Source organism: Sardina pilchardus, chromosome 12, assembly GCF_963854185.1.
Source record: "Sardina pilchardus chromosome 12, fSarPil1.1, whole genome shotgun sequence".
Taxonomy (NCBI): Eukaryota; Metazoa; Chordata; class Actinopteri; order Clupeiformes; family Clupeidae; genus Sardina; species Sardina pilchardus.
The window spans coordinates 11,308,337-11,336,106 of record NC_085005.1 but is presented as its reverse complement, the minus strand read 5'-3'; the positions used below and the strand labels follow the sequence as shown (position 1 = coordinate 11,336,106).

Genomic DNA, 27,770 nt, shown 5'->3' with positions numbered 1-27,770 from the left:
GGCGGTACCGACCTGGCAACTTTCAAGTTTCGGGTAGGACCCCCCATGCAGGAACTCAGAGATCTTTTTCTACATAGGCTACTGCTGTCGGTGCATTCCCTATATAAAATCGGAGTTATGTTCATAGCCTACTTTGATGCAAAAGACGCATATTTAGTTCCTTTATTATTGCGACCCCGAGAACAAATCCCGTGTGCCTTTGTAGGCCATGCAAGTAAGCTACAGTGCCGTGAAAACAGCATATTCAAATGATCACCTTCAAAAATCAGTCTCAACACAATGTAGCCTTCCTTGTGTTCCATTGTGAACAGAAGCAAAGGGCCGAATCACCGGGTTAAAATAAACTACCAGCTGCCTTTAATCTCATGATGTCACTTAATGTCACTGAATGACAGCTAACCTATACACTCAGACAATGACAAAGCATCAATAGCTCACATGAGATAGTGACGAATACTTCCTTCCTTTTGTAGCCTACCATACATTCACATTTAATCTAACCGTAGGCCTACAATGGTTTTAAAAAAACTTTCTTGTCACTTCATTAAATTCACGCCGTCATTTAGGCTACTAAACCCACCCCCACGAGGGTGTGTCTTGCCATTCTACACCGTCGTGTCCAACCCAAGTGATATCGTACGGGGATGGATAATAAACCTGTGGACACAACATGGTGTGGCACAGTAATTGATCGCTTTTTTGCGATAGCCTGGAGATAAATAGAGGAGTGTTCATTCGGTTAGTTAAACTCTTTGCCTCTGTAATGGAAAGTCTGTCACATATTGCAAAGCACTGCTTTCGGATCACACCGTAAGCCAGTCTAAGAGTTACTTTATTTCGGTCTCTGAGTTGATTTGCAGGCATTTTGGGAGAGAAAGGGATTGTGCCTTCAGACAAAACAAGACACGTTTCGCCAGAGCAAGTGAGATTGAGGACGTCTTCTGCTCGGCGACTGACAACCTGACTTACCAGAAATTCTGGAGACACACGGATGGTTTCTCTCAATTCCTGCATAGACTAGCCTACATGGTTATGAAGATATGAAGTAGCTCGAAGCAAGAGGTCCGGTGACATTCTGACAACATTGTTTCAAGGAAACCCAGGTAGGCTATGTGGATCTCCGCTCTGTAATCGTTGACCAATTATGAGCAGGTTATATTAATGTGTTTTTCTGTAGCCAAAGTATTAAAGGACGTGTTGCATTATGTTCTCTAGGTTAAGCGAACCTATGTCATAGGACCTCCAAAACCTACTTGAGGACAAATCATCGTTGATATTTAAACTATCCGGAGATGCAGACGTTTCTGAAGGGTAAACGCGTGGGCTACTGGCTCAGCGAGAAGAAGATCAAGAAGTTGAACTTCCAGACATTCGTGGAAATGTGCAGGTATTGTCCCATCATGAACTCTTGCTTATCATGGAGTTGTTGTTAGGTCATTCAAATGTGTTACGTTCTTTCCGGTTTGGACAGTAGCCTAGCCTAAGTATTAAACGCCAAGACATCTAAAGTGGGCTAGCATGCCTTACATTTACATCTGTCTGTATCATGGGGTTGTAACCCCGTTATAACATTGTTTGCCATAAGGTCTGATTGATCTATGTGAGTAGGCTAGAACACGTCTCACTCTTGCGAGTCCAGTTGATGTTCTCCTATGAGGGTCTCCATCATGAGGAGAATGACTGGTAGGCTACATGGGGTGGCCTGTGTTTGTATAGAACAGTGGTCTCCTGATGTCATCATCCCCAAAGAATGTGTCAGGTATGAACCATGGGCGGCTGGTGCCAGTTTCTTTAGCCCTGACAGACCCAGGGGTTGGGCTATTATGTAAACAACAAAGCGCAAATGGAGTGTGGGCTTTCAGTGGAAAAGAGGGTCTGACAGGAATAGTCTGTTGTTTGGCTATGTGGTATTTAGTTTGACTGTATGTCAAGGGTTTCACACCCTCAAGTCTCCAGTCACCAAGACAGGAGACAGAGACACCAGTGCTGTGTGTTCAGCTCCAAGGAGCCACCTGTCTACATTGTCAGTTACGACGGCAATTCCCTGGAAGTGTGAGTTTACAGTACTGCTGTTTTACATGGTCAGTTGAAACATCCATTCCCTGGAACGCAGCAATCCATCACAACGCCGAGGAAATGTTTAGATACACATGGATAACTCAGGGAAAGAAAACAGAATGCACACACTGACTCCTATAGAAGGAAGCTGCTCATATCTGTGGGCGGGGGCTAGATAACCACAGTTGTGTCTAGGGCTACAGTACACTGCAAGGACAGGCTTCGCTGATGAGATTCTCAGTTAGCTCAAAGCAGGCCGACCTGCGCAACTCTGTCTTGTCAGCAGAGCACAAACACCTTCTGCCTTACTGAGCCTCAAAGAGCAGCGACACTTCCCCTCTGGTGACTGACTACATCAACCACCTGGAGCTGATGGTATCAAGCCACTTATCAGCCAAGCCCATATCCTCCCAGCTAGTTTTCTGTGGGTTTCCCTTTTAGGGTCTAATAATGTCACGATCATTTTCGCTCATCCACGACTTGAACCAACATCGCAGTATTGTCAGGGAGGCTCATCAGGTTATTTACAGTGTAGCGGAAAATAGTTATATGAACCTATGAGCCGTATTAAGCTAATGTGCACCGTGCTTATTTATTCAGCGTAATTTAGTCATTTGAATGAATGGTAATCTAGACTGATGTAGGGTTGGCTGTTCAGTCACCCGATGGTATGTAATTTGAGAATAGTGTACACAATGCTTTGCACGGGTGTTTTGTAAAGCACAACTGTCTGTGTGAGAAAGATGTTAACATTCAAATGGACATCAAGGGTGTGTGTGTGTGTGTGTGTGTGTCTGTGTCTGTGTCTGTGTCTGTGTCTGTGTGTGTGTGTGTGTGTGTGTGTGTGTGTGTGTGTGTGTGTGTGTGTGTGTGTGTGTGTGTGTGTGTGTGTGTGTGTGTGTTTGTGTGCAGTGCACTTACTCTGTCCAGATGAATGGGGTCTGATCTAGACTGTTTGTGTTCTTTATTTGGCCCGTTGGCCTCAGTCATAAGTGTTTGCAACCAGACTGTGTGATCATTCATGACACCAGAAGTGGTTTCATTCTGTACATAACATCACCACAAACAGGTCCGGGCCTCTAGTAAAACTCATTTCTACTGAGGTACACATGTTTTCAGGCATTCCTCAATCTGCCTGTGAAGGCCAAGGCTTAGTCCAGTGAGTTGATTAATGGTCTCGCTCACATGTCTGTAGGGTTTAATCCACATAAGAGAAGGTTCTTGTCTAACACGTGAAACTATGATAGAATGACTGTCTATGCCTATGACCTTTTTTTTCATTTGTTTTGTTTGTTTGCTGAGTTTAAGTACAACATGTACACATTCATCCTATACAAAAGCAACAAATAATTGTTTGCCCACTGCAAAACCAAAGCCTATATATCAGGTCATGGTAGTCTTTGGCAGTAACTTATCTGATTTGCACAGGAAGAAAGAGAGGGAATCACCTTTACTGTGACACTCTTAACGTCTTCAAGGCATTACTAGACATTGAGACATTGACCTTTGGTTCTCTCTAGGAGACAATTGCCAGGGATTCCAAGGTGCGTGTTCATACATTTGTCAATCTTTCCCTTGACTTTGTAGGTGACAGTTGGTAGGTGGGTCACTGTGTGCTTTTATGTGGGTGTGCATGAATGATCTATTAGATGAGAGATTTCAGTAAATCAGTACCATTGAGTGTATGTGTGTGTCTGTAGGTGGGTGGAGGTGTGCACCCCTGTGTGTGTGTGTGTGTGTGTGTGTGTGTGTGTTGTGTATGAGCAGGTTTGAGAGTTGGGTATTCAGTCACAGTTTCAGCCAAACAGTGTCACTGTGTGCCGTGAGCAAAGTGGATGATTTGAACGGCATCTGAGGTTACTGCTACCCCACTGACAAATAGCACTGCTCTTCTCAGTCTGTCCCAGAGGTATGGAGGAATGCTAGCGGAAGAATGTGTAAAAGTGTGTCTGAACTTGCACTTCCTCTCAGAAGGAGCAGGATTACCACGGCAACTGCACTTCGTCAGCTAGTTTTAGCGCACCTGTCTCAACATTCACCGCAGAGAGACCACTGCTGTCATGACCACTGAGTATACCTGTTGTGGACTCCACCAAGTATTAGAGGAGTGTGAATTGATCACTGTCACTAATATCACTAATAGCTGCTCATGGTCAGTTATTACAAGATGCTTGAAACACAAGTGTATGTGTGTGTGTGTGTGTGTGTGTGTGTGTGCGTATGCACGTGTGCCTTCTGTGTGGTGATCGATTTCTCCTTTTTGACGTAAATGTGAGAGAAAAAAAATTCTGACCCTTTCAGAAACAGGAAGCACGAGGCTCTACCTCTTCTGAAATCTAAAAATACTTATGATGTGGCTTTTCAGAAGTCATCAGCAGCAGTTTGAATATACATTAACATAGACAATAAACACCTCTTTCTCTTAACTGCACCCCATGAAGGTCTTGATCAAAAAGGCATGACCTCAAGGCCTCTTGATAAGATAATGTGATCACTATTTTAAAGATGCTCTCTCTGTTTTGTTTCTGTAGGAAAAGGGGCATTGAAATAATCCAGGTAAGTTCTACTTACTTACTTATTTATTCATTTACTGACTAATTTATGGACTTTACGTAGTTGAATTTTGTTTTAAGATTGTGTTTTAATCTTGTCAGTCAATCTGTTGTGGTCGTCCGGGCTTATTGAAAAAGAATGCATCACAACTACTTGTAATAACAGTTACATAACATATTTGCTTGATACGCCTCTTGTGTGGCACAGAGAGGAGCTTTTTGAATGAAACATCAAATGACACTATCATTGAATGACACTATTGTTTGTATTAAGGAGATTCAGCTGACTAAAACTACAGTACATAGTTTACACAAAGATGAAAGAAAAGCCAAATTATGCAAACACACGAGAACAACAACACATATTTGTTTATTTGTTCATTTTTTATCTATGCTTTTCTTCTGCTATTCATGTGGCCAGTCCATTTTGAACAGTGAAAGTTACATAATTGAGGAGAGGAGAACTTTCGAGTTTCACTTTGATAACAGACTAATGGGTATAAAGTCTCAAATACAAATATGGAAACCGAAATGTTTCAGATGTACTTTTGGGGTTTCACATACATGAATAGATCTGCACTGCCATTGCCTGGGCACAATAAGGTAATTTTAAAAAAGAATAAAAATGTCCCCCGTGGTGCTCCCCCAAAAAGTCTGTACAACATAATATTTCATATACGCTAACAGAAATCATGTATGTAGGACCACCAATACAGTTAGTGTAATAAATGCAATACATTTTAGTTGGGGAATTTTATCTAAAACTAGCAACTAACTAAGTTGCCAAGTCATCAGAATATCAACATCAATAAGACAGCTGACACAGATAAAAGTTAAAGGTGCAGTCAGCGATTGTACACGATTTCAAGTCCCCAACATTTTTTTGTCACAATCAGCCACTCAGAACTCAGTAGACTAATTGCAGTAATAATGGGTTCATTTCCATCAGCGTTTGGTTGGGGTGCGCACATCCACAGAAATAATCCAGGTGCCGGACAAAAGTATAGATAATGGAATGGATTGGTCCGCACACTGGGTAGGCTCCAAAAATACACTTTATTTACTATATAAAAAGGCAACGTTTCGATCCGCAGTGGGATCTTCTTCAGCCTCTTTCTCTTTCATTCTAATGTGGAGACTATCTCTGAGGAAAAGTTGGTTTAGTCTTGACCCCTGTTTCAAAACAGGATCGTATGTGTAAATCATTGGACACACACGGCTTAATGGTGTCACAACATAACTTATGACTAGCAGTATGACATTTTGTCACATGCCTTAAGGTTATATAGGTTAGAGATGAAATTCAAGATGAAGGACTTGGACTGACAGTGAATGATAAGTAGATGTGTGCCAACCAGGAATTACCTGCAGGAGCAGATTAATGCAGGCATGTTTGCGTGAAGTCTATAAAACACTTCGCTATCATTTTGTTTGTGTAACAAGTACATATTTGTGAATATTTCAGGTATGTTTAACTGTGAATCATGGGACTTAGTGATGTTTGGCCGATGTTTGTTTTAGCTCATAGTTTTCCGAGGTTACCTGTAAGTAGACACAGGCTACATAAATATTTGAATCAAAATATTTGATGACATCCCTTTTGAAAAGCACCGGCCATTTCTCAGGTAGAATGAGGTCAGTTTGACGTCTGTTCTATTCCTTCATTGGAAATGTTGACAGACCCAAAGAATCTGCTTCCTCGTTTGGGTTAGACAGTCAGAAAGGGGTTTTTGTTGGACAAACACACCGCACTTTGTTTTTTCGGTGACGGGCGTGAAGGTTTCGAGTGTTTTGGGTTGAGTATGGCGAGGAAAGACACAGCTTAGGCCAAGGTCCCTCCCACTATCTGTCAGACAGCCGGCCGCACCTGATAAAGGCCCTGACTCGGCAGAATTCCCGCGCCTTACAGAATTGGACAGGTCATGGAACAAAACCAAGCCTTAAGCCAAAGAATGAAATGGACTTTGACAAAGCTTTTGTGTTCCTTGGCCCTGTGCCAGTGAGCTACACCCTGTTTTCACCCTACAAGTCATTTGCTATCACAAGACCTAATAAATCTCTTGTAAATTATCAATTAGTTGATCAATCAGGGCAAGGACTTAACCATTGTGCAGTGACTCAACCTGTTCAGTAGAACAGGTTGAGTAAAGCCTGTTTTTGTGTATGAATGAATCACTACAAGAAATCATTAGTTCGCATAATCAATATCAACTCAGATAACAGTTATTGAACCTCACTCGTGAATCATTCTCAGCACACTATACACACTTTTCACAGCCTTGTAGTTAATTTGTTGTATCTTGATTGCACGAGTAAAGTCTGTTAAGGCTGTGATAAGCGGTGCGTGATGAGGATTGCATCATCAATGCAGCATGCAGGGGTGTTGTGTGCTTCCCAAACGAGTGGAACTGCGAATCCATGACGCACGTCTTCGGCGCGCGCAAATGTGTGTGGAGGAGTATGCCACCCGTGTAATGGATGTGTCTCCAACCCTCCACAAGCCTCTCTTTTGACTCTCTAATCCCTGACTACTCTTGGATTACTGCCCATTTAGCTTTCACACAGGTTGAGTAAGTTAGCCGTCATGCATTTGGCCTTTCTAGTTAGCCTTCATGCGCTTCAGGCTTGACAGATGTGTGGACTTGTTCTCACGAGGCCCATCAAGGTTATTAGTCTTAAAGTTTGGTTTGTGTATGTTCTTGCAGTACAGATAATGCTATCTCTGTCTTATATATTGTTGACAAAATATAGACTAATGGAATGAGGCTAACTGAAGGATTTAACCATCCTTGAAGCATCACAGTTCAGATGAGGCAAACCAATGTCTCATGTATTTTTGTGTAGGCCTATTTTTGTCTGTCTCTTACTTTTGCCAAATGCTTTGAAGCTCCTGCACCACAGGATATTGATCATCAGATAGCAACTGTGGCATCACTACCAATTTCCCATAATACATTATTGATGTTGAGTACTCTGTTGCCATCAATATTACATGAGCCAACGACACCACCAATCCTCATTTCTAGAGGAAATGTTTTTTTAGTTTTTTTTTTTTTTTCATACACAATCTATTTGTGTACTCAAAATGACTGGATTTTCTGGAGTCAATATATCCATGTATTTTGTTAAATTAAATGTTAATTCAATTTATGCAGTAATCTAATAAAGGAAAAGGCTTTTCATACAGAACGTTAATCTTGTTCCGTGTTGTGAGGAGGAGACCCATTATCCTGTTCCCTCTGTTTATCGAACCTATTGAAGACGGGTTCAATAGACCAGAAGACCATACATGACTGATTTCACTTACTGTATGTCACCCGCTGAGACCAAAACAGAGACTGTTTAAAGCTGTCATGTAGCCTTTTGACCTGTCATGTGGACTTAAGTGAGTGCTAGTCTCTTTCAGGCTAATTCCTCTCTCTTGTATTCCTCAAATTCATCTTAGCAGCGTTTTGAGAGGGGTTGAGCACTTATTTCCAGACATTCCTCCTGCATCTGATGAAGGCCTTTTAGGGAACAGCCCCCAAGGACCTATTCTCCTCCTACCATACACACACACACACACACACACACGTCTTGGAGGGTCTGCAGCTCGTCATTTCTTCTCCTATATTTGGTACCGGCTTTGGAGTTGCCCCTCACCACGGTCATGGCGGATTACATAATTCCATGTTCCCCCGGCGATGTCCTCTGCCCCCCTCCCTCTATCGCCGACCGCCCAGATGTTTCATAGGCTCTGTCCATATGGACTTGTACTCGGCAGGGAACTTCTTGGCCTCTTGTCTGTTGAAAATAAAGACCTCGACCCAGTAGGGCTGCACCCAGAGGATCTTGCGCACTTTCTGTAACTCCCCCTAAGGGTCCAAGTGAAGGTCGAGGTCCCCTACCAGACTGTGGAGACTGCAGTAAAGTCTGCAGAGAGTGGGTCATATGGATCTCTCTCTCTCTCTCTCTCTCTCTCTCTCTCTCTCTCTCTCTCTCTCTCTCTCTCACACACACACACACACACACACACACACACACACACACCTTCTTTCTGTCTTTCTTTCTCTCTCTCTCTCTCTCTCAAATTCAAATTCAAAAAAGCTTTATTGGCATGACAACATACAATATTTCCAAAGCATTAATACTACAAGTAGGAGTAATAATAAGCTCTCTTTTTCTTGTGTCAGTCTGTGTGTAACTAGGCATGACTTGTCTGTCTGATAGAAAGTAGGTGGTTCCATTATATCATGTAACCATTGGAGAGATGCTTTGTTGAGAAAGGCTTGTCTGAAGGGCTTTGTTGTCGAAGCTTTTTAAAAAACAAAAGATAGATGAGAAAAGACAGATGAACCTGAAAAACCTGCCCAGGCTCATTCATCTCTCCAGGGTCTTGCTAATGCATTTCCCTACAGTTCTTTATGTGCATTACTGACCTCTGTGTGGACTGTTACGCTGACCTTTGACATTTTATATCTAGCTTGATCTCAGTCGACCTCTGGAGGAGCAGGGCCCGCTGGATGTGATCATCCACAAGCTGACTGACCACATCCTGGAGGCAGACCAGAGGGACACACAGGCCCAGCTACTGGTCCAGAGTGTTCAGGTGAACCAAGGCTCCCTGGCTGACTCACACACTCACAGGGAAGCTACACCAGGCGCGTAACTGAAGCGTTCTGTCCGCGATGCGTAAAATCCATTATAAATATACTGGTCTGTTTTTTTTTCTAATGTACAGTACGAGCCGCTATCACATCTGGTGTAGCTACTTCCATTGATTATAGCTGAAGCTAATTGTTGTAGCAGACGCAATGCAAATGGAACACTTCGGTTACGCGCCTGGTGTAGCTTCAATGTTACATTGAGACAAGGATCCAATAATTGAAAAGCTCTTTATTTAAGATTGGGGCATACTGTACTATGGATAAAAAATAACTCAAGGCAAAAAGGTGTCAAAAACAGCCGTACTAGTATTAGGGCTGCAACTAACGATTATTTTCATCATTTTCAGTAGATTAATCTGTTGATTATTTTCTCGATTACTGGTAATCGAGTTGTTGATTAATTGATGGAATTACAGAAAATTGTGAGAAATTGTAGATGGTCGCCCAAGAATATGTCCTCGGTCAGTTTGTTTTCGTCTTGCTGTCTAAAGTATTTAGGTATATTTTAGTTAGATTTAGATTTTAAGCAGGTAAAAGTCCAAGAGTTTTGAGTGAGAATCAATTAACGATTGTCAAAATAGTTGGTGATTAATTTAATATTTGACAACTGATCCATTTATTGTTTTAAGTGTTGCAGCACTAATGCAAGCCCCATATTGTTTGGTGTATGATCATGATCAGATGTTTCATCCTAGTTTTGGTACAAATGGTAGCACTGCTGAAGAATCAAACATGGAATCGTTTATGAATGAGCTATTCATTCCACCTCATGCTCATTCTTTACCCTTGTGTGGGCAAAGCTGGCCAATGATATCTAATTATATGTATTTCATACAGTCTATGATCTCCGCATGTATTTTACCACTAAGTACACAGGAAACCTCAGTCAGTGATCATCTACATTTCTGTTTGGTTTGACCCGCTAGTTTCTGCTCTGGTCTGCAGGATTTCATAGATGCCCACCCAGAGACTGTGGTCCTGGACCCAATGCCTGCTATTCGTACCCTGCTGGACCGTGCCAAGTCCTATCAGCTGATCCACAAGATTGAGGACTTAATGCAAGGTGGGCTAGAATGCATGTGCTACTGCAAACCAAACATGTGATCTTGGGGATACACAACTTTTGACATCCTGTTCCTTGCTGGAAATACTCAGAATCCAGCATACTCTTATCAAAAAGTCCTGTAGGATTCCAGTCAGATTTTGACATTTCTGGACAATCCTAAATCGATTGTTGCCATTGGAATCCTACATGATTTTGGTTTCAGGACTTTTTGTTAAGGGTACACACATGTATGTGCTCTATGTAAGTCTAAACATTCACATAGATATGGACAGGTCCTTGTGATGTGAGAAGAATATTTAATCTTTCGCCTTGAAATCAACAGTGTGTTTTTGCAGTGTGTGTGTGTGTGTGTGTGTGTGTGTGTGTATGTGTATCAGACGCCCCTTCCGTAATTCCTTTGTTGGGCCTGCAGTGTCAGAAGCCTCAATGAGCTTTGGCCATTTTCCGCTGGGGAAGTGGAAAGCTAACCAGAAAGTGTGTGTGGGTGAGTGTGTGTGTGTGTGTGTGTGTGTGTGTGTGTGTGTGTGTGTGTGTGTGTGTGTGTGTGTGTGTGTGTGTGTGTGTGTGTGTGTGTGTGTGTGTGTGTGTGTGTGTGTGTGTGTGTGTGTGTGTGTTTTTGTGTGTGGAGACGATGGAGGCTTACGTGTGAAAACTGCCAACTTGCTCGTTCTTTGTGTGGCCCTCGCTCCGCTCCGGCTCCGCATTCCCGGCGTTCCGAGCAGGAAGAGGGGGCCGACATTCCCGCTCGGCGGACGGACACGTGTGCTTGTGAGTCGGGGCGACCCGTGCTCTTAAACCCGCGTGAACCTCCCTGGACGTCCCCTCTCTGCCCCCCGCGGGGTCCAGGTCGCCAGAGCCAGGCTCAAAAGAGGCGCGGCCTCCCTGCTTTGTGTCATCTGATGCAGTCCGGCTTACATGGCATGTCAGCTGAAAGGACTTGGCATTCCTGGCCATGTGTTCAGCAATGCCTGTGTTTGTACCTATGTGTGTGTGTGTGTGTGTGTGTGTGTGTGTGTGTGTGTGTGTGTGTGAGATAGAGAGAGAGAGAGAGAGAGAGAGAGAGAGAGAGAGAGAGAGAGTGAGTATATGTGTACATGCTGGAGTTGGTGAAATGGTCAGTCATCACACCACCTATGAATCACACCACCTCTTCATAGTCAGAATGTGCTTGTGTTCAGTATACAGTCTGTCTTATTCACAGTTACAAAGTGCCGTGCAGATGTTTTTATTAGTCCCTTTGCGGACTGACTGTGATGACTAGCCTCTCTGCCTGTAAGTATGCTTACACAGGCCTTCTGCTATGCCGCCGGGTTTATAAAGTTGTTGCTCAGCTCCTACGTAGGCGCCTGCAGGAAAGAGTGTAAGCAGTTTGCCTGCTCTGTGCATTGTAATGGCCGCTAATGGCTTAGCACTGTTTGGAGTCCTGGTGCCAAAAGCTTTGGTTTGTGGAGACACTCATCACGGGTGTTGTGTGTCTCGGCGACCGGATCGGCTGTCATCGCACCCCTACACAGAGAGCAGCTCACCTTGAAACAGTGCCGGCCCAGCTCTGGCTAAGATCAGGGTTAGTTAGCCGTTAGCGCTAGGCTAGCTTGCCCCAGGTCTCGCGGCCTCTCTTGCTGTCTCTCCCCCAGGGCATGCCCATGTCAGGGAGATGGGACAGCCCAGGGTGGCATGAGGTCAACAGTGGTGTTCTTTGGCTCGGGATCTCTCGGGGTTTTACTGAGCACTCTGTTTAGAATTTAGTGTGCCAGAGTATTGTACTCTTTCTTTCTCTCTCTCTCTCTTTCTCTCTCTCTCTCTATCTCTCTTTCTCTCTCTCTTTCTCTTTCTCCTTCTCCTCTTTTCTCTCTCTAATTCTCTCCGTCTCTGTCTCCTTCTCTCTCTCTTTCTAAAGGCCTCTCCTCTTTCTCTCTCTCTCTCTCTAACTCTCTCTCTCTCCCCATTACTCAGTCTCTGTCGTTCTCCAGGCAACCACAATGACTTAGCTGAAAGCAGCAGCAGGGAGACTCGGGTTGAGCGCGGTGGCCTCGGGGGGAGCCGCTGCAGATAGCGTTGCTTGGGCTGGCGTGTTCGTTACACAAGAGCCGTTTGTTTGTTTTCAGATAGAGCGACAGCTCCCTCATGCCTCGGCCAGTGTAAAACCTGCACTATCGCGGCGCTCTGTCATTGACCGAGTTTCGGATGAATGGTGTATGCTGTTAGTCACGGCACCATGGCAATGCCCTTTGACCCTGACGTTCATCGACAAGATGTCAGCAGTATGCCAGAGCTGAGATAGCTGGCGCGAACTCAGCCAGTTGCATAGTTGACGCAATCTTAAATCTAATGTAATATCCAATATAATTTGGCATATTTAGTGAACTGATGACCATAATAAGGTTTAATTCAACTTCAGTGTTTCAAATAGTTTCAATGTTATTTATTGCCACTCACGGAGGAATGAAAAGCTATCCTCCGCAGTCTGAGAGTGCAGAGGAATAAACACGCCTTTGGTTCATGGGTTCAGTTTCTCCCTGCTTGTTTGCGTTTTTCAGACTTTATTGGCTAGTTAGCGCCAGTTCGTTCCACTTTGCATGAGAGCACTAAGACACTAAGATGGTGGACTCACAGACAGGCTCATTTCCGTAATGTAGCTGTTGTGAAGTGGATAACCACATCTGAGCTACACGCTACTCGAGCAGCATTAGTTAGAGAAAAAAAAATCATTACACCCGAGCTTGCCTTGATCTTCCGTGAGAGACCAGCCCATAAATAGATTTGTTTTCATTAGGATTCCAAGATTCAATTAACTACGGTACACTAAGACCCGCGGATAATAGTGGGAGAGAAAATATACAGGCACATCCATAGCTTTCCTATGTTTCCATGGACGAAAGAATAATATTGTCTTGTTGACACCAGCAACCAAGTCGTTCAATGCCAAGGATATTAGGTAATGATATGCACTCAGTGAGAGTGAGTAAGGCTTGTTGTCTGATTTAAAGAGCTGAATTGGAACCTGTTTTAGGTCAGCCTTTCAGCTTGTGACACCCTGTTTAATATTTAACTCATGTTAGATATACATTGGCTTTTCTTCATGTTATTCACACAATGGAATCTACTATGCATGCCAAAACGGGACCGCGGCGCAGCACTTTGAGTTCACGCCGCTGGAGCCGATGAAAGAGTGTATACAATATGTGTCTGTGCATATGGACATGTCCGAGACAGAGAGAGTGAGGAGGGAACGTGCATGCTCACATGTGTGTGTGTGTGTGTGTATATGTGTGTGTGTGTGTGTGTGTGTGTGTGTGTGTGTGTGTGTGTGTGTGGGTGTGTGTGTGTGTGTATTTGTGTGTGTCAGTGTGAATGGGTGTGTTTGTGTGTGCATGACAGAGGTACACTCAGAGAAGAAGAGGAAGAAGGAAGAAGAAGAAGAAGAAGGGAGAGGGAGGGAGAGAGAGAGAAAGAGAGAGAGAATGCATAAGGCACATAGTACATACAGTATGTTCTTGTGACAGTGGCCTTGTATGTCTCAGGAGGCTCCATATAGTCTGGTTTAGGGATTGTGGGTGGGTAGTGGTGTGAGTGTATGTGTGTGTGTGTGTGTGTGTGTGTGTGTGTGTGTGTGTGTGTGTGTGTGCTACTGCACTGAGATGGAGGGACTGGGAAGGAAGAAGAGTGTGTGGGGTGTGTGTATTGGGCGGGAGTGAGGGGTGAAAGAATGGCCATGATGTCCCTGCCATGCAGAGGCCATGCTACATTTCTCCCTGGCTTTTCAAAACATGTGGAGTCAGGGTTACCGTGAGCAAACACACACTCAGACACTTCACAGGAGACCCCAAGGACCCGGAGAGAGAGAGAGAGAGAGAGACAGAGAGAGAGAGAGAGAGAGAGAGAGAGAGAAAGAGAAAATAAGAGAGAGATACTGAGAGAGAAAGAGAAAAAAAGTAGAGAGAGAGCGCGAGCAAGTGTGTGAGAGATACTGAGAGAGAAAGAGAAAATAAGAAAGAGAGAGAGAGAGAAAGAGAAAGAAACAGAGCGAGAGGAAGGAATAGAGAGAGCCAAAAGAGCAAGCAGGAAGAGAGCGTTTGAGAGAAGCTAGACAGAACAGGAAGAGAGCGAGAGCGAGAGAGAGAGAGAGAGCGAGAGAGAGAGAGAGAGCGCAGAGAGGAGCAGGAGAGCCCCAGTCCGGGGGAGAGGACAGCACATGGGGGAGTATTGGTGAAAACTGCACCACACACGGAACAGACACACAGAGAAATCATCCGACAGCAGCTGATGATTTACCGCTGGCGAGGTTCCCCCGGCAGGGCTAATTTTCTGGGCTGCTGTATGTTTTTTATCTGTGCTGTAGGCAGCTATCATAGGCCCTAAGGCCGCCTTAAGGCGCTAATCACCCATGCAGTATGCCATAAGTCATGAGTAGGCTTTTTTCACAAGCCATGCTGGAGGATGTGGATATGAATGTGTGTGTGTGGGGTGGGGATTACATACACACACGCACCCACACACACGTGTGATCCACATGCATGCATAAGAAATAGTTGTGCAAATAGGCACAGCCCATGCTGGAGGTGGTATGTGAGGAGTACATACAGTACACACACGTGTACACGATACTGTGTGTATGCATATAGTGTACGTACACACACATACACACACACACACACACACACACACACACAAACACACACACATACACACACACAGACTGTTCAGTCCATGAATTTCTGTCACATACATGATGAAAGGCTCTGTTATTATGTGAAACTACTTCCATAGATAAACACAATATCTATACACACACACACACACACACAACATGCACACACACACACACACACACACACACACACACACGGCCTGAGCTCTTCCTCTGTGCTCCTCAGATGACAGGATCTGCTCCCCTCCGTTCCTGGTGGTGAGGAACGAGTGTTGCCGAGAGACCCTGGGCCAGCTTCAGCAGCATGGCATCACCTTCCCTTTCAGTAAGCCACCCTCACACACACACACACACACACACACATATCACGCTCACATTCACACTCTCCCTCACACACACACACACAAACACACACACTCACACACACACACATACACTCTCACACACACAAGCCGCTTTAAGACATGACATCCGGATAATGCCCTGGTAATTGGGCCCTGATCTCATGCGGACTTGAGTGTTCACACATGACCCCTTACGCACGGACATTGCCCGGAAGGGTCTTGCTTGTACTGTACCTGAGTAAATCGTCCGGGCGGTTAAGGTGGAGATAGGAGCCAGGACTGAGCTTGACAGGAGGCAGGAGTATGACGCATCTTAAATACGGCTGTTGTCCCAACGTTTGTTTACTACATTCAGCACGGCCAACGCACTCGCAGTTAGTGGTGTATATCTGTGCGACAGCGCTTCGAGTGCTCATGCTCCTGCTCACGCTTGCGGTCAAACTTAATAGTTTATCGATGACATAACTAGATAAGTGGTTTCGTGGCTATGTTTTCAACATTAAGGTTGAGTAGGGAGGCTGACTTATTTTTCTATTTCTATGAGCTGTTCACAGTATATGTAATTTTTGCTGTTGATGTTGGCTGATTCACACTCATGTCTTTTTTCATACTGTATTTTGTACTGTACTGTATATCACATATATACAAATGGCATGCAGAAAAAACAAAACAAAACAAAAAAGTTTAAACAAAATGCAAAACCCCTCACGCTCATGTCTTGTGTTTCTTCCCCAGTCTGTAAAACCCAGGTGGCTCATGGAACCAGCTCTCATGAGGTCAGTGAGTACTGGACAGACACCAGCTGACCTGACTGTCTCTAATGTGTCGTCTATTAATGTCTGTTTATAAACACTGGACTCTCCTTTCACAGTTTCTTCCCACTCCTCTCTTCCCACTCCTCTCTTCCCACTCCTTTCTTCCCGCTCCTTTCTTCCCACTCCTTTCTCTCTTCCTCTTTTCAAGTTTCGACTGAAACTGTCCTGAAAAAAATGACTCACTTTAATGTCCTATAAATAATTCATTGACTTGATTGGCAGAGGTCATTAGTTCATCTCTTTGTCTTTTGTGTTTGTTTTTCTCCGCCCTCTTGTGAGTGTTTAGCTTTGCGTTCATTCTTTCTTTCTTTCTTTCTTTCTTTCTACCTTTACATCTCAACGTGCTCTCGTTCCCCTCCCTCCTACGTGAGTTGCGTAATGCGTTGGAACTCTTGAGTGCATGTATGCAGTATAGCGTGTGTCCCTTATATAAATCTTGAGTTCCTGAGTAGGCCTCCTCTCTGTTTGCACTGGTTTGGATAGTGTAGTCTGAGTAATGGGGCGCGAGGGGCTACGTCAGATAGCACAATGGCCGCACCGAACACGCCCCCCTCTGGAGCGACCAGTCAGAGGACACTTCCTGTTGCGAGAGGGTAGCCCTAAGGAGTGCTTTACCGAGAACTCCCTCTTATTCTGTTGTGATCTTCTGAGAAAATGGTGGAGGGTCACTTCACAGAGATAAGTTGTGTGCTTAGACGGGTGGTATGAAATGTATAAACTTTTACGAAAAGCTCTTGGCGGTGTTGATCTTTAGGGACGGACACAACCACGGTGCCACTCACTGATGGAAGGGCTGATTAGCAAGTAGGGAGACCTGAGGTCTCTGCTGTGTTCTAACAGCTCTGTCATAAACCTTTATGGCGGCAGTGTGTCCGTCCGTGCACTTCAACGGACCAATAAAGACAGGCGTGTAATATGCACCTCGCGTTTATAAAGGTCAGCGATTAAACACGATTTCAAGCCCCGTAACAATTTTTTGTCACGTTCCGCAATCATCGGCTCACGATCCGCTAGTCGCCCCAGCCTTGTGAGTACACCGTAAACAACAACAAAAACAGTCTCTGTAGGCAGCCCAGGCTCCGAAAACTGGCCTCTGACCTCTGACCTCCTGTGCCATCACTGACTGTACTTTTAATATGCACACAAAAGGTCCTTTGGGTGTCATGCCGCTGGTTTCCAGTGTGATTTCCAAAGACTACCTGATGGATTCCAAGCCTGGATATCAAGCTCACATCTAAAGGCCAAAGCATTTGTTGTGCCTGATGCGCCTCAAGAGATAGCCGAATTTAATTTAAAACATTCTTTTTAAAGGGGCCAAGCTCACTAGTGGTGTTAGGGGAAGCTTTGAGCTCAGCTTTTATGGCACTGTGGGGGAGGCATGACTTTTCTTTCCTTAGCAAACGTTGCACTAAACGTTGCACTATTGTTACCCAGCTTATAGCAAGAGTAGGGTAGTAGGGTAGAAGATCCTGGAAGATGATTCCAGCAAAGCTGCATTTTGAAAATACACAGGTCAAAAGTCCCAACCCCTTTCTTCAGACTTCCCTGAAGTCACGCCTCCAGAGTACAGAAACGTGCAATGCTTGTTCACGAGCGGGAGGGAGGAGCAGATTGCAGTTTGATAGATGCATCGGAATCCAATCATCATTAACAGTCCGTTCAGTATGATTGGATAGTGTTTTTCCTGGATGGTTCGTTCTAGAGGCCACTAAAACTTTACATTTTCGTGTCAAAACTTTTAATTAATTGGTTGAAATGGGGGTGTGAAGAGTATTTCAAGCGATATGTTAAAAATTGCTCCAGAGAGCATGCTCCAAACATCTCCTACCCCACCTTTAAGTTATAAAGAGTATAAACGCAAGCTGTATTTCATTGTCTTTGTACTTGTGCTCTGAACAATGGCAATAAAGTTGAATCTGATCTAATCTGATCTAGATGGCCATCATCTTCAGCGAGGAGGACCTGAAGAGCATCAAGCCTCCCTGCGTCATCCAGAGCTTCATCAACCACGACGCGGTGCTCTACAAGGTGTTTGTGGTCGGCGAGGCCTACAGCGTGGTCGAGAGGCCGTCTCTCCGGAACTTTCCCACCGGCCCAACAGGTGAGGCTGTGAGGCCGCGAGGCCGCGACATGCTCCCGCGGCTGTGTCCCGCATAGGCGGTGCTTGACGAGAATCGCATCATCAACGCACACGTGGGGGGTTTCGTGCTTCCCAACGATAGGGGTAGTCAAGTCAAGTCAAGTCAGGTCAAGTTTATTTATATACTGTAGCGCATTTCATACACAGAGGTCATTCAATGTGCTTTACATAAACAAAAACCAAACAGTAATAGCAGATGAAAGCATAGATGAGCAAAGAGTAATAATAATAATAATAGTAATAATAATAAAAGAAAAAAGAAAAAGAAAGCAATAAAGAATAATTAGCATAAAAGACTTAGCATAAAGAATAATTAGCATAAAAGACTAGAAGACAGGTCTGTTTTTAACAGATAGACTTTGCCAGAGTCTAATTTAGCAAACCAGTGATAGTGATCCTTCTCAAACACCCAGAGCTGTTGCCACTCTTTGGAGATTCGTTGACGTAGGCCCATCTGTGTGCGCACACAATATTGCCTTTCTTACTGGGGAGACCTTAATGTCCAGGGCCGATAGCTCACCCGTCCCTGACGCTGACTACCACCCAAAAAAACTATCCCCAAACAGGGGCCCTACTCACCTGAATCTCCCTTTGCCCAACCAGGGGCAGAACGTAGTACTTAAAAGGAACAAACCAGTACTACTCACCATGAGTGCAATTCTCCGGCATGTTGAGGGATCAGGTTTCAATTTCCAAAACAAAATAAAAACTTATAAGGAAAGCATAACATCATTTAAAAATAAAGATTTATACAGAAAGCATAAAAGACTCAAGTTGGAATAATTAAAAGACATTTAGCAGAAAGCATCTGAGAACAATTTTGTCTTAAGTCTAGAATTAAAACTGGCTGCAGTTGGGGCCTTTTTAATGTCATCCGGAAGTTGGTTCCAAAGCTGAGCTGCATAGCAGCTAAAAGCTGCTTCACCATGTTTAGTTCTAACAGCGGGTTTTACTAACAGGTTTTTCTCCTGAGACCTGAGAGGACGAGAAGGTGTGTACTGCTGAAACATGTCTGATAGGTATTTAGGTCCTGCTCCATTTACTGGATAGCGCGTCATAGGGTGCCTCTCAACATCTCTCCTCGATCATCGAGGCTCGATCCTCGATCCTCGAGGGGCGTTCCCACTGCTCTATAACTAAAACTGGATAGACTATCCCATTGTTGCCGCCCTATCATTCTTTATGTAGATCAGTGAGGATCGAGGCCCGAGGAGGAAGGGAGGATGTATAAAAGCTGAATGAGAGGCACCCTTTGACACGCCCAAATGCGCACGGAGGAGGATGCCACTTGTTTTACACTTCCTCTTGTGACTTGTGATTCACCTCCGGGGTCACCGTTAGTCATGCTATTGATTGGTCATTACATGTTCCTCATCCGATTCCTGTCCATGATTGGCCTGGTGACGCACTGGTGTGCACCCATCCCTATGTAATAAGTAATCACTTGAGTTTGCCCTTATATGTCCTGTGTATATGTTGTTATTAAGCCGCAGGACAGTGTTTTACGGAAGTTAAAAGAAACAAAACCACATTGCCATTAACTGCCCCCATGTACTAACCTCATAGCTGAAGAAACATCCATACATCAATGTATAAGCCGCGGATGATAGTAGGAAATTACAGTAGGCCTAGTTGCCCACCAGGTTTTGGACAGTAGGCCTACTCCAACTCCCCTTTAAGCTGTTTGGAATAACTTCAACAATATTTGCCATATTTGTTCACCTCCTCTATTTCACATTCTTTGAGAGCAAATTGCTGGCATTCAATTCGGTGTGAGGTTGTGTTGTCACGTTCCTCTGGTGTTGACTTTTTCCAAGCGATGCGGCCCGAAGCGCTTCAGCATGTCTGAATGTAGAAGTTTAGCATCAGCTCAACAACTGCTAAATCACAGGCGCTATGCTTTTGGAAGCCGTGCCATGAAAGGCCCTGACATCACCGTAGCAACCCTCCAAACTGGCCTTGCAGGGTGGCAGGAAAATGTTGTTGACAGAATTTATGTGGCATTCACACCATCTTCTTCCTACATCTAACTGCAGCGGAATCTGTCCTTTTTAAGATATATATATTTTTCAAACTGGCTATTTATGAACCGTTTGAAGATTTAATGACTCAGTGACCCACATGCAAAGCGCAGCAAGTATTCATGGGATTCCGGAGTTCATTTGTAAACCGTTTGCTATCTCCTCTCCCTCTCTCAACAGACCATTAGTTTAGAGTACTGGACTTCTTGTTGAACTTCATGGACACTGGTTCCAGTGAGAACCTGTGAGTCACAACAGTCTCCATAGCGACGATCTAAATCAAGGACACCTTTTTTTCCCGGTGTTTATGTGGGAGATTTTGCCCCCCTCTGGCCAAACGAATGAACTGCACAGACAGAGTCAGAGGGACTGGTGGTCTAAAAACAGCTCTACTAAAAAGAGCAGGGGAAAATGTTATGCAGAACTAGTGAGATGAATACACCCACTGGTAGATAACCTTGGCATGATATTCTACGGGGCTATTAAACCTTTCACTAACCATACAGGGATTTGGGAAGGTATTAGCTGGGACAATATTTGAGCATTTTGGCATTAGCCCCCCCATCCTATCTGATGTCAGTAAAAAAATAGGCAATCACATATACCGGTAATACTTAAACAAATCGTTATCAGCAAGTTAGGAACTGCATCCTTGTCTGGAGAATGTGATTTGTGACAAAGCTGGTAGCCTACTGGTACTTACGTTGAACTGACACAGGAAGCCTAGACTTTTGTTCTTGTGTGACCTCTCTCTCTCTCTCTCTCTCTCTCTCTCTCTTTCTCGCTCCCTCTCTCTCTCTCTCTCTCTCTCCCTCTCTCCCTCTCTCAGACAGAAGAGCCATATCCTTCAACAGCCACCATGTCTCCAAGCCAGAGTCTTCGTCTGACCTGACCTCTGTAAGTCTGAGCGACTCTTGTTGAAGATCTGAGACTAATGTTGTTGTTCTCACCGAGTTAGCGGGCTGATTCTGGACCAGTTCCACTGCAGATCAAGGCCTGGCAGACCCATTCCCTTATAAGATGCTATTCTATCACCCCCTCCCCTCCATCAGTTTTGTCATTGAATGGTGTGTGTGTGTGTGTGTGTTTATTCACCTTCTAGAGGGACAATCTGGAAGGGCAGTCCCAAGTGCCAAGTGACGACGTCATTCAGATGATCTGCAGATGCCTGCGCCAGACCCTGGGAATATCCCTGTTTGGGATCGACATCATCATCGACAACCAGACTGGCCAACACGCTGTCATCGACATCAATGCATTCCCAGGTGAGTGCCTGTGCTTTTCACAAAGACTCTGCCTCCCATTCTCCAGACTTCTTTGGGCATGCTTGGGGTACTCAACTTCATGTGTAGTAGCCTACCGCGTGACTGTGCTCCTTACCGCGCACCGCTCCCATCCGTCTCTGCTGAAGTACAGACAAAGCGTTCTTCATCTTCATTTGCACACTTAAGCTAAGCCCATGCATGCAGTCGAATGAGGCTGGTATCACAGAGAGGCAGGAAGGAGAATCTCTCTGCACCGAGGAGGATAGGCGACAGGTGATCCTTAATTGGTATCTTTTCACAGCATTTTAACCTGTTTTGCATGGTGTTATAGGTTAGCTTAGGCTCATACCAGAGCATAAAAATTGTAATTTTGTGGATGCAGGGGGAGATGGTAGCGTAGCGGCTAAGAAGCTAGGCCAGCATGCAGTAGCCTGAAAAGTTGTGGGTTATATTCCCGGTTTCCACCGTCATGCCCTTGAGCAAGGCACTTAACCCCCAGTTCCTCTGGGGACAATGTCCCTGTAACATAACTGACGTTATGTACAGTAAGTGACTTGGATAAAAGCGTTATGATAAAGATAAATGAATAGAAGTAAAAGGGTCTAAAGGCATCTAAAGATCCATCATCCATATGCGTTCTTCATCTCCCTCCTCCAGTTTAGGAACTCATGTGAGAACTCCAGACCACACGGTGTCAGTATGCACAGCACAGGATGTTGACAACAGATGATGCTATGTTTTTGAGGACTCTTTTGGCATGAGATTGATTTTTAGTTTGCTTTTCCAAGGCCTCTGCACAACTGGCAATCAAGTGTTGTTTGTGTTTTGATAGCTTGACCTCAGTGGAATTACGGTAATCATGGCAAGTTTATCTGAGAAAAGATTTCAGGAAGCTTGTGTTGTGTTTTTCACAACTCCAATTACTTAATGAACACAGGGATTAAAAAGTCACATAGGACAAAGAGATAAGTCTTGAGAAGTCACGTGCTGTGCTTAAAGTTCAACTGTTTTTGTGTAGCCTGTTAGCGCCCTTAGCTTGACACTGTTTATGTAGTGCCTGGAGAGCATGGCGACGACTATTCTCCTGTCTCTTTGTTGTCCTGGTGACGTTATGTGCTCTAGATGTTATGTGCTCTCTCCCTCTCTCTCTCCGTGTGTGTGTGTGTGTGTGCATACAGTACGTTCTTTGCCAGTCCTGAATGGCGTGGGAACATGTCCCCTGAGAGTGAAAGAGTAAATCAACAAATTACGTTATCATAGTTCTATCTCCAGTGTATTGGTTCTTCTGTGTGTGTGTGTGTGTGTGTGTGTGTGTGTGTGTGTGTGTGTGTGAACTCTGCTGCCATCTATCCATTCCTATCTATCTGTCTATCAGAGCTCAGTGGCCTATTATCCCCAACTCAGCCCATACACTGACGATGTGAAGGGGCTGTTGAGAGTACAGGGAAAGCACAGCCACCAGCTCCTCCGAGAAATGAGGACCATGTGGAAGCCTGCGGTCCCTGCCTGTACACAAATAGGTTCTAAATAAATAATTGGCCCTGCCAAGAACAGGGTCCCCTAGAATAGCCCTCGATTGCGATCGTTCCCCCAGGAAATCGCGTGGCAGAGGCGGTCCAAATTGTTTTCATAATCTCCCATCAGCTGAACAAATGAGCCCCCTGGGCCCCTCGTCTCCGTATCCTCACCCGCCGAACCCTTCTCTCTCTCTCTCTCTCTCTCCCCCCGTCTGCTAGGTTACGAGGGGGTTCCGGAGTTCTTCGACGACCTCCTGAGCCTCGTGACGAGCGCGCTGCAGGCCAAGGCCTCCTCGGCGGGCGGGGTCCCGCGGGCGAACGCGCGGGCGACAGGTGTCCCGGGACAAGGTCAGGGCACCCCCCCCTCCGCCGCCGAGACACCGGCCTGCACCAAGCCCCGCTTGGGGGGATGCAACGGGGACGTGTCGGCCAGCTTCAAGAAACACTGTGCGCCCTCATCTTTAGCAACAAAGGCCTCGTCCCAGTGACCACTTAACGTGTGTGTCTGTCTGATTGTGAGTGAGTGAGTGAGTGAGTGGTGTATGTGTGTGTGAGTGTGTGTGTGTGTGTCTACTTCTTGAACACCAAGGCCTTGTCTATGTTTAATGGTTTACAAAGTGACGGAAGATCAACCCATATTGACTGACCAGTCGATGCCTTCTGACAAAGACTCCAAGGCAGCCTTTGTGTCTGTCTGTGCCAATAGGTTTCTTTCAGGATTCTAACTGCAGCTTAAACGGTTGGCAATGAGTGAGGTATTTACAACCATTTACAGGACTGTGTTAAACATTAAGAGATGAGAAAAGCGGGGTTTGGGAAAAGTTGAATTCTAGTACTGGATTACATGAGCTGTTTTCAGGTGTGAGTACTTGACTGTATGATCTGTATTTTGCACTCTTTATGAAAAGCTCAGATGCAAAAGCCTCTAAATGAGAATTCCGTCAAAAAATGAGACAACGATGGTGAGTGAATGCTCTCCACAGATAGTATACATTAATCAAACCAGTTAAACACCACTCTCTTCCTGGTCTGATTGATCTGTAGGTAAAAACCTATAGGAGCCTGATAAAAAAAAAGGCCAATTTAAAAGGAAAGACGGATTTAGAGGGTTTTGCATCTGAACTCTTCATATATGTATTTGAAGAGTTTGATTCCAAAACACTATATCCTCCATTACAATTAATTTTCTTAAAATTTACATTTTGTTTTCTAGGTAATGTCAGTTGAACTACAATTGGGTTACTGTTATTTTATTTATCTTTACTCAATCAAAATAGCAAAACTGCAATTTTATTGATATTGCCTGAAATACACAATTAAATAACAAGACTTAATGAATGTTTTTAGAACTGGAGATATAGCATTTTGGAACCAAACTCTTCATATATTATGTATACATATATATGGGGAGAAAATAAGGATAAGATGGGGCACCTAACGCCTTAACAAGATGTTTCATTCCTTACTTAATTACTAAATAGCATAATTTAGAACAATTATATTTACAGTAATGTCTTCGAATCAGATGGAGGTGAATAGCAGAATATTGGGTGGTATGGGGGATTGGGTTTGATGTGTGAAAGAGTTTCTATTGATTATTTTGTACTTATTTGTAAATATTGCATTATGTTTGATTAACTTATGCATCAGTATGTTGTAGTTCACTGTAAAGCTCACAGTATATACAGTACATATACAGCTGTTCTTTTGAGTGGTTGGTGACCAGATCAGAGACACAATGTCTAGGCATTCGTTCTCATTTTTTTCCCCACAAACGGCACATTGACGTTATACGGACATGAACATGACGAACAACATGACGAGCACATGTTGAGAGACTTGGTGTCTGTGTTAGCAAGAAACATCACCCATAGCAATGGACTCTGGAATACATCTGGCCCTGAAGTGGCCCTGATGTGGCCCAGATCTGGCTTGTGTCTGTCACACCCACCCCAGAGATGGGCCAGCTCTGTCTTTAGAGCCAGGTGCTCCGCTGCATTCCTGACAGACACAGACAGAACTGAACAAAGGTATCCCTGCAGAGAGAAAAGAAAAAAAACCAGAACACGAGATAGCCGCCTGATGGCCACCTCTCTCTCTCCTACCACTTTGTGTAATAATGTACTCTCCGCACGTAACCATGACAACTACTGTAGAACAGCTAATGCAGTTGGGCTAGAGAGCTTTTGGCTCTCACACGACCCTCTCCATGCACTGTACATACACTATACCTGCGTGTTGCACATAGGATATGTGGTGACGTTTTGTTCTTTGCACATTTTGTTGGAGCAAAACTAACAATTTTTGGACATTTTATGATTCAAGTATGAGGCAACAGGGAAAAAAAATAAAGAAGCACAAGAATGTGTGATGATGACGATGATGACGATGATGATGATGATGATGATGATGATGGGGGGAAAATAATTCTTTGAAAAATTATTTCTCTCTGTTGTATGTGTGTGAGTCATCTTTGCCATGGCAGAATTTGTATGCTAGAGTGAGCCCACATTCTTTCAGACTGTCTGCAGTGGAGGCTGCTCAGAGACAGAGAGAGAGAATGTGTGTGTCGTGCCTGTTTTGAAGAGGAGAAATCTGAAGCTCTTTCAGTATATTCATTAATGCAGGGCTGTGTGTGTGTGCGCGCGCGCATGTGTGTGTGTGAGAGAGAGTGAGAGTGTGTGTGTGTGAGAGAGAGAGAGAGAGAGAGAGACATGGTTTAGCATATGGGGATGGTCAGAGCCCTCTGAAGGTCTCTCACCTCACAGCAGGTACAAGAGCTACACCTGACCCAGGTCACAGCGAGCAGTAGTAGACATCACAGGGTCAAAGGTGAGCTGCTCTGTGTCATGCTGTAACTGTCAGCCACCGGGGATGACTAATAGCTACAGCGGTTCCTGGCCCAGGAGTCAGAATAAGGGGGTACTATCACTTGCGTCAGTGCATGGATGGAGCAGGTAGCCTACCATCATTTCAAATCTGAGTCATGTAGTACAGTAATTTCACAGCTGCATTGTGTATAAGCCGCAGGACAGTGTTTTATGCAAGTTAAAAGAAACAAAACCATATTAACATCATATTAACTCAACTGCCCCCCTGTATTAACCTCATAGCTGAAGAAGTTTTGCCAAATCTGTGTGTAAGCCGCAGCGAATAGTCAGGAAATTGCGGTATTATTCTGTTGAATGGAGGATGGATAGACAGATGTTTAGGGAGAGTAAGGAGATTCATTAAATCCACACACGTTTTTTTTAACTCTTTCGTATTTATTGTTTTTCTTAGCTAAATTCCATACAGATAGTAAATACAAGTGTTAATTTTCTTTTTTCTTTAAATCTACGAAAAATTATCAATTATTGCATTTCTTAGGACCTTCTGAGCCCAATGGGTTCAGAATAACATTGTTTCTTTAGAAAGAACAACATAAGATTGTTTTTTTTCTATATATTTGCATATACACAAACTCATACTATCCCCAAGTAGTTAGCTCTGGATTGCATTACAACATTAATACAGACTGATTTATCATGTTGTCACGGAGATGTCGCGCAGGGCTCAGGTACTTTTTCGGGCGAAGCGAGCGAGAGAGCGAGCGAACCGTTTTGTCGAGCGTTAAGCGGAGACGAGAGCAGCGGCAGGCCAGGGAGGAGCAGCAGGAGCAAAGAGGGGTCAGAAGTCCGTATTTTCAGACGGCTGGGGGGGCTTCTATCGAGATTCGTCCTTTTTCGAGGAAACGAGCAGGAGAGAGCGAAGAGAAAGGAAGGGTCAGGGAGTTAGGGGGTCACTCTCTCCAGCAGAAGGTGGCTGGAGGCCCAAACCGTGGGGGACAGGAAAAGGGAGGGGGTGCCGACGAGGGCCTCTGCCTTGCCGTGAACGCACCGCGCGTCTAAGTGCAGGGCAGCTAACTGGTGAAGGAGGAAGAGGAGGGTGACGAGGAAGCTCAGCCCCGGGGAGGGGAGGCGGGAGAGGGAGCCGCTCAGCCACGCCGCAGCTCATGGAGCTTCTTCGCCACGCTCTCCAGCTCGGACTCGATGGCGGCCAAACTCTCGATCTCAGGGTCCTGGAGAACAAGAGGGAGAGAGAGAGAAATGGGTACACAAAAGAGCGTGAGATTTGTCTTACATTCCAACCACAGACCTGCGATAATATTTGCCTCTTTATTTCTTCGCGGTGAGTCTACGGGACATTGTGACCTTTGACCCCGGACGCGATTACCTCGGCCTTCCTGGTGGCGCTCCCCTCCTCGTCTCTCCGGTCGTCCGGCTCTCTCTTGGCCATCAGGCGGAGCTCCCTCTCCTCGGGGCTACGCTGGAACCCGGGGGTGGCCTCCTCCTCCTCCTCCTCCGTGGACGCCTCCTTCGAGTGGTGGGGCACCTCCTGCAGCTGCTTGTACTCGCTGGACCTCCTCCTCTCCTTCTCCTCCGCCGCCTCCTGATCCTCGGCCTCCTCCAGCACCTCCTCCTGCTCTACCGGAGCTCTCCTCTGGGCCTGCAGGCCGTGGGGCTGGTGGGTCAACCCGCTCCAGCGCTTGGCACCGACGCCTCTCTTCTTCTCCTCCTCCACCTCCTCCTCCTCCTCCACCTCCTCACTGGCCTCTCCCTTCACTCCCTTCTTCTTCCTCTCGGCCTCAGCGCTGTCCGTAGCTGTCCTCTTCTCCTCTTCCTCCTCTACCTCCTCGGCGGATGGCTTTGCCTCGGA

General features: G+C 45.1%; 2 protein-coding genes across 3 annotated transcripts in view; one reads left to right on the top strand and one right to left on the bottom strand.

The window, feature by feature from the left end:
* The first annotated feature begins 431 nt into the window (after nucleotides 1–431).
* On the top strand, nucleotides 432–25,455 carry itpk1a (inositol-tetrakisphosphate 1-kinase a). The gene is made up of 11 exons (XM_062550357.1): nucleotides 432–1,103; nucleotides 1,216–1,387; nucleotides 4,590–4,614; nucleotides 9,073–9,198; nucleotides 10,202–10,319; nucleotides 15,197–15,295; nucleotides 16,050–16,090; nucleotides 18,065–18,230; nucleotides 21,120–21,187; nucleotides 21,393–21,555; nucleotides 23,292–25,455. Exons 2-11 carry the CDS (start codon nucleotides 1,293–1,295, stop codon nucleotides 23,558–23,560), a joined length of 1,170 nt encoding a protein of 389 aa, XP_062406341.1. The 5' UTR covers nucleotides 432–1,103; nucleotides 1,216–1,292; the 3' UTR covers nucleotides 23,561–25,455.
* Nucleotides 25,456–26,324: 869 nt separating this feature from the next.
* chga (chromogranin A) overlaps nucleotides 26,325–27,770 on the bottom strand; it is an 11,495-nt gene continuing 10,049 nt past the window's right edge. The window contains exons 7-9 of one of the 2 annotated variants that reach the window (XR_009940918.1): nucleotides 27,528–27,770; nucleotides 27,288–27,474; nucleotides 26,325–27,132 (exon numbers count right to left, since the gene is read on the bottom strand). The exon at nucleotides 27,528–27,770 is cut by the window's right edge and continues 23 nt beyond it. Coding sequence is in view for 1 of the 2 variants with exons in the window: in XM_062550356.1 (XP_062406340.1) it covers nucleotides 27,049–27,132; nucleotides 27,288–27,770 (567 nt within the window). In the remaining variant the exon portion in view is untranslated. Of the gene's footprint in view, nucleotides 27,133–27,287 lie in introns of both variants that reach the window. The other variant, XM_062550356.1, reaches the window with a different exon arrangement.